The sequence below is a fragment of the Rhopalosiphum maidis genome, chromosome 1, assembly GCF_003676215.2.
Source record: "Rhopalosiphum maidis isolate BTI-1 chromosome 1, ASM367621v3, whole genome shotgun sequence".
In the NCBI taxonomy this organism is placed as follows: domain Eukaryota; kingdom Metazoa; phylum Arthropoda; class Insecta; order Hemiptera; family Aphididae; genus Rhopalosiphum; species Rhopalosiphum maidis.
The window spans coordinates 33075305-33083005 of record NC_040877.1 but is presented as its reverse complement, the minus strand read 5'-3'; the positions used below and the strand labels follow the sequence as shown (position 1 = coordinate 33083005).

Genomic DNA, 7701 nt, shown 5'->3' with positions numbered 1-7701 from the left:
AAATAGATTGATTTTAAAATAACATTTTTTTGTTCGTAGTTATTTAAAATCAAGCCATGACGCATCTGGTGTTTTAGTTTATTTATTATAATTATTTGGACTCTACAGATTGTTCAATTACTTGGCGCTATTTAATATTTATATAAATTAACGTTAACATTTGAATTGGGTGTTATTGTTATTGAAATAGAACCTATAGCATAAGACATGTAGTCGTGCGCAGTGTTCGTCTACGTCGAAACAACGCGCAAAAATATACGCAGCCACGTAAGTGTACATGTAGGTAACCGACAATTTTGTAATTATGCGGTAAACACTGGGAACAAAAAAACCATTGTAAATCGCATGCGATTTGATGGGCATTTCGTGCAGAGAAAAAATTCAGAAGCGGCCCACCCGACAGCGGCTGACTGATAACACTGGTCGGCAGGTGGCGGTGGCGGCGGCGGCGGCGGCGGCGGCGGCGGCGACGGCGCAGTGGTGCCACCCGGGGCGGCCGCAGTTCAGTGATCTGACGGGGGCCATGAACACAACCGCAGACGTCGAGCCCAGCCGCGGTCCAGTCGAAGATGTAATCAAAAGGCTGACGACAAGTCGAGGAATTGGATCGCTGGTGCCGTTGTCGTGGTCGTGGTGGTCGTCGTCGTTTGCGTATACGGTGAGTTGGGCCACGGCGTGTCCGGTACCGGGTCGGAGGTAGTGTGTCGCTCGTCCGACGGGCCAGTTCGCCTTTGTCCAGTCGCTGTGCTTTTGGGCCGCAGGGGTAACGGTGGACAACCGTGGACGCGGGTGAAAAGACTTAAGCTCTGGCTACGTAGGTGGGTGGTCGGTCGTCCGTACTCAAGTCGAGCGTGTTGTGTACGATTGCGGATGTTTGTGCAGTTGTGCGTGTATGTGTGAGTGTGTGAAATATTTGTACGAATGTGTTTGTCTTCTATGTGGTGTGTGTGCGAGTGAGCATGTCAGTTGGCTAGTAGCGATCGCGGGTGTTTTACGGCTAGAAGACTCGATAATGTGTTTGCAAACTCTAGTTTTCGTATTTACGTCTAAACTTTGTGCTAGTCACGACAACCGTGTCCGTCACTTCAGACCACCGGTCTTGTGCTCGACGTTTTGTTCACTGTCAGACTGACTGATGAAAAACTTTAGTTGTTTGTATGAAGTATGTCTATTCTGTACTCACTACTGTAGTAGCTGGCAAGTTGACTACTCAATCGACCAGTTAGAAAATGCTTGTTATCGTTAGATGATCAATACACATAGATAATTTTTAACGATATTGAATTATTTTGCAGGGTTCTTCGACAATGAATAGCTGACAAAATGTTGCAGATCAAAAAAGAATCGGTGAGAAATTTATTGACATTTTTTTTTTATTCTTATACTATGCTTTAATTAGAATCTAAAATTGTTTCCTTGAAAATAACATCAATGTTATCAATTAATTGATTACAACTATGATCTATTGCGTATCTATATTTCTTGAGAAAACATAAATATTAAACATTTTGTGTTTTATAACATATTAAAATTGTTTTCAAAAATTATTCTAAAATAGAATCTAAACAATGAAAGGTCTAGTATAATTTAGGTACATTTAATATGTAAATATTATTCAATATTCACAGTATTTTCCTATATTATCTATCTATTATAATTTTTTTAGGATAAATTATATTGATAATACACTTGGCTAATATACAATTGGTTTTTGATTTAAGTTTAGTTATTTGGATATTTGGATTTATCAAAATCAAAAAAAAAAAAAATCATGAATTTATATTTTTGAAATAAAGGTTTTTACCTAAATATAATTATTATTCATTTTTATATGTAACAATTTAAATCAATTCCGATAATATATATTTAAATTTATGTATTTTGTACACCGCTTAATAAATTCAGTTTTAGTATTATTGATTCAAGACAATTTGTTTGGGAGGTTAAGTTTATTAACTTTAGATTTAACCCATGATTTAGATATAAGTACTTAAAGTATACTTTTTAAAATGTACTATACATAAAAGGATCTATTGAAAAGTATAATTGATTGTAGTCTTATCATTAACATTGTATATATTTTTTATTTTAGATAAAAAGGGAGAGCCCTGAGGCCCCCACTCCTGATAGTACAACTGTTGAAAGCAAGAGTTATATTTGTGGAGAAGAAGTATTGGTTCATTTAAATGATGAACGATTTTATTTAGGATTTATAGCAAAAGTAAATAATATTTAATTATATGTTTTTTAATTAAATTAAAATTTTTGTTTTCTTTTAGTTGAGGTATAAAGAATCTAAATGCTTAGTTAAGTTTGGCGATAATACTGTAAAATGGGTATTCTTAAAAAATGTCACACGAATGACATGTACGAGTACAACTACCCAATTTTGCAATGTGTGCAATATCGAGGCTTTGCCAGATGATATTTGTGTATGTGATAAATGTGCTAATGTATACCATCGTAAATGTCACAAGGTAAATATAATTTTTACTTTTATTAAAATACATAAAAAAAATTTACTATACATTTTTACAAAATATAGTTTATTTTTATATTATAAACTAATATAAAGGAATTGACTTTTTTTGTTGGAAACATACTTGTCCTGTGTTTTACTATTTTATATAGTAAAATTAATAAATCATGCCTAATAACATTGTTTAATAATGCAATATTTCTTATATATTGTAATTTATTGCTATCTGCCAGACATCAATTTTTATAGTTTGTTTTTCAATAATGTTGATTATACTGACTACTCCATTTTGGATTGGTTTAAATTAATACTTTTTTATAATTGTCTTGATTTAAAAAGAAAAAAATCAATTTTAATTAATTCAACTATTGAACAATAGTCATTTGGTAATAAGTATGTAGGTATTTATGTGTGGGATATTGATTGTTCTATTAAATTGTTATTATTATTTAATTATATATTCTATAACTTATTTATGCTAATGCAATCCATATTAATTATTAACCTTTAAAATTATTTATAAAAATAGGGTTTGATTTTGATGATTCTATTTATTTTTTTCAGCCGGAAGTTGAAATTCCAGATATTAGTGTATGGATATGTTTTCAATGCAAGGAAAAACAACAGATTAATAGACTGCAAGTTATAAACTCTGTATCAAGCACAATTGTTCCAAAACCTGTTAAACTACCTTATGATGTATGTTTTTTGTACTAATAGGATTTTAAATATTTTTATTAGTGATCTTTAGTTCTCAGATCTAAATTCCGCTTCAAAAAATGCATTTTAAACCTTACATATACTTTGAGAAACAAATTCACTTAAAAAAATTAAATTTTCAAAGAATAAAAATTATATATTGATGAAATAAATATTAAACTATGTTAAGTAATGTGTGTTTGACATGTAATTTTATTAAACTTTTATAAGTTTATACAAAATGAGTGAAAATAATACCATTACCATACTCACATATCCCCGTAATCAGTCACTATTTGGAATATTCACTTCAAGGATTTTAACTCAACGTTTATTTTGTGTATGTAATAAATAAAATATGAAAACTTGTAAAACAAATCACAAAATAAATGTGTTTAAAAATCAACCATGCACGTAGTGGTTAGGCATACAGTATTATTACAGCAAAATACACAATACTAAGCAAAGAAACAAGAATACACTACTATACAATATTGTATAATTTATGTATTAGTATACACTGTATGGGTATATATTTTTGATAACAATTTCAGGCTAATTGTTAGATGTGACATAAAAATTAATTTAATCCTTGTTTTATTTAAAATCAGATGACCTGATGTTACTATACAATGTATAATATTGCTATGTATTATTATATCATGACAAAATTAGATTATATTATACAATTATTATGTAGGTTTATACTTCCATCTTAAGCTTACTTTTATTTTTTGTCATACTGCGAATAAGTTAAAAATTACTATAAGTTCTAATTTAAAAATGTAAAATATGTCCTGAACATTTTTTGTTAGAATTTTGTGTACTTGAAACACATTTGTTGCTTGTAAAGTATTTTAAAATAAGATGCAAATGCATTCAAATCCAAATAGTCCTAGTTATCCATTAAATTTCTTTACTTACATCAGTTTTTTTTTTTTTTTTTTTAGTTAAATGCTTTACAATGGGACATACATCATCGTATTAATAATTTAGGAACCTATTGCTATTGTGGAGGACCAGGAGACTGGTTTATCAATATGCTGCAATGCGGTAAATGTTTACAATGGTTTCATGAAAAATGTGTCACTTCATTGATATATCCTCTGTATCTCGGTGATAGGTAAGCCAAACTAATCTGTTTGAATATAATTATTTTTGATGTATAGAAAATATAAAAGCTAGTAATTTTTTTCTTTGTATTTTATATATATTTTGCTTATTAACTAGTCATTTATGTTAAATTAATATAATAAAACTTAATTTAAGTAATGTTTTTAATATTTAGTTTCACTAAATTATTAATAAATTCTTTATAAACATTACAACTATTAGCTATAGAAATATAATTAGTTAAATAATTTAAATTTTACTAATCTACACATTTTATTAAGCAATAGCATAACATTTTTAGTCAATGGTAATAGGTTGATTATCTAAATTTTAGCTATTTATTTTTTGGTTAAACAATTAATACAATTTTAATTATTCATTTAAAATATTTTTGTTCCAGGTTTTATGTCTTTTTGTGCTCAGTGTGCAATGTAGGTACAGAATTTGTACGTCGTATTGAAATGGAATGGTCAGATTTAGTTCATCTTGCCCTTTTTAATATGACTGCTTATAAACCACAGAAATATTATGATGTGGACATAAATATACTTCCATATTTAGATAACCATTGGACTTCAATGTATCTACCTCCTAAAGTATGTTTGATTTGAATATAACACATAATAACATATAATTATCAAGATACTATTAAAAGGGTATAAAACCCCTTTCCTAATTAAATAAAAATAAAAGTGTATGGTTAAATTAAAATACTTTTGGAGAATTTTTTGTACTATCATATGGATATTAAATTTGTTTACAGATTCTTAATGTTCCTGTTGATGACAGGAAAGTTTATGTTGTCAATTCCCTGCTCAAAGACACCAATCAGTTAGTATATAATTTTAATTATCAATTAACATATGTCATAATTTAAAAAATACTTAGCAGTTAATATATTATATTAATTTCTTTATGTTATATTATCTATTGAATATTTATATTAAATGTGATTATTTATATAATTATATTTGTTTGTTTTACAGTAGGTTTGAATTCCAGGGTAAAAAACCCACCAACATGTGGGGACTCCGACTGAAGTTGCCACCTAAGCCCCCACGTTTTACGTTACCTGCAGAAGTCCCAATTAATGAGAATCTTCTGCATCACCAATTGCGCAATAAACTTAACCTCAGTATATTACCACCTCCAAAAAAGTAAGTATTTTAATATAAAAAAAATCATTAATTATTGATTTTTCTCACTCTGTTACATCCTTTATTTACCTTATTGAAAAAATAAATAAATCTAAAAGTTTTTATTTGATTTGGAAATATCTAGAGTTTTTAAATCAATTCGTGTTTAGTATAATACTAAGATATGTTATAATTAATATAAATTTAATTTATAGGACTGATTTTGTAATAAATGAGCGACTTACCGAGTCAATGTATTCAGTGGAAGGATTGAAATTTTTACATCAAGATTCACATGTTGTTATGTTACCAAAAGGCCTTCCATCAGTTGGACATAATGTAAGTATTGAATCCTTTTTAAATTATATAAATAAATTTGCTATGAAGATTTGTCATATACCATAAAACAATTTTTATCTTCTAATAAACTAAAAATTGTTAAAAATGAACATTTTACAAAAGCAGAAATTTCTTTTATCCTACATTCCCGCAAGAATTCACTTTCTCAATATTCTGATTTTTAGGTATATCAACTAAAATTAGCTTATTATTCATCTATATTAATTAAAATTCTAAATTTTTAGTAAAGACCAGTATTTCTTAACCTTTTTGATATTACGGAACACCAAACAATAATATTTTTTGTATGTGGAACCACTATGTAAATTATTTTTAAAAAAGAAGGGTACACAAAACTTGGCAATAAACCTATAAGTGATCTTCGCGATATACTAGGGTTCAAATACCGGTATAGACTAATAATATTTTAAATAGAGTTATCATCCCCCTCAAAAATATTGTTTTTATTTTGTTGTTCATGTTAATTTTTTAATCCATTCTTTTAGTCAATTTGGTTTAAATATTATGTGCATGGAAACAAAATATAATAATGCACATTAAATTTAAAGTTATATGTCCTTATGATTAATATTTTTAGAATTGTTACATAATAACTAAAATTCATATAAGAAAATTATTTTTTATTAATAAATATTCAATTTTTGTCAAATTTGGATTGATATTGCATATCTTATTGTATACTTATCTAAATAACAGTGTTTTTAATGATTTTTTTTTTGTGTGTCTTAGGTATGTATTAAAAGTGCCAGTCCAATTGTACCTGTTCCAAGATCTGTAATTGAAAGACGGATTAGGCAACAACAAATAGAGACAAATAAACGAAGTTCTCGAAGTTCGAGTGTGGTTACTAATAAAGTTAAAGTAATATTTATTTAAGTTGTTGTTTAACTCAATTTAATTTTAATTTCAATTTTAGAAATCAATTAAAAAAGAAAAAGTTCCTGAAAGTCGATCACCTTCACGTTCAACTGAAAGTACTCCAGAAAAATATATATCTGCATCTGAAGAAGAACTAACTAGTGAAGATGAACCTGATGATGATGAAGACCTCGATGACGAAGATGATGTTGATTCGATACGTACAACTGACCTTCAGAGCCGCCGTAGTCAGAGACTTAGTGTCAATCGTTTATTAAATGGGCGACCAATGGCTAGATCAACACTTCCACGTGAGACTCGTTCCGCTTCATCGATTACTTTGCCACTCTCTTTAGCACCTGTAATTACTCAACCACAAGTTCGCACTACCAAACGAAGACTAAGTGAAAAAGATTTGCGAGTTGATCGTAATGGACAGTATTTAGTTAAACGCAAGAGGTTACGTCGAAATGGCTTACAGAATAGTGGTTCAACTCCAACAAAACGCCAGTCCAAGACCAACTGTAATGGTCGTCCAATGTATAAATCTTATTCAGATTTTTTTGCAAATCATAGTCATTCTGTGAATAGACCTTGTTCACCTGAAAATGCTGTAGACTCTACAGCTGATCTTAAAACTCTTGTACATTCGTATTTCGGTGCTAGTAATAGAATTGCTAACGGTGAAGAATATACTATATTATGCAAAAGAACTAATCCAGATGGGTCGGAAGAATTTTTAATTAGATGGGATTAGTATATTCTTTATAATTGTTTAACATAACAATATTGTTTAATTTCAAAATTCCCATAGAAAGAAAATAAAATGTTAATACATTTTAATCATATGATTTTAATGATGATTGCGTAAGCTTTAACATTCTGTTACTATTACCAAACTTGGTATTTGACTGTTATTATCAACGTTCCTGATTTGATTCTTAATTTCCTATTCATAGCTATTGTGATGAGAGAGTTGTATTAAATTTATATTGTTATAATCAATATTATATTTTTGAATGGAATGTTGGCAATAATTAGTTGATACAAAAATGA

General features: G+C 28.9%; 1 protein-coding gene across 1 annotated transcript; it reads left to right on the top strand.

The window, feature by feature from the left end:
* Positions 1–502: 502 nt before the first annotated feature.
* LOC113549509 (polycomb protein Pcl) lies at positions 503–7488 on the top strand. The gene is made up of 12 exons (XM_026950844.1): positions 503–658; positions 1296–1347; positions 2093–2221; positions 2280–2477; positions 3044–3178; positions 4129–4301; positions 4692–4887; positions 5055–5122; positions 5278–5448; positions 5643–5766; positions 6517–6648; positions 6704–7488. The coding sequence occupies exons 2-12, from the start codon at positions 1324–1326 to the stop codon at positions 7400–7402; spliced, it is 2049 nt and encodes a 682-aa protein (XP_026806645.1). The 5' UTR covers positions 503–658; positions 1296–1323; the 3' UTR covers positions 7403–7488.
* The last annotated feature ends 213 nt before the right edge of the window (positions 7489–7701 follow it).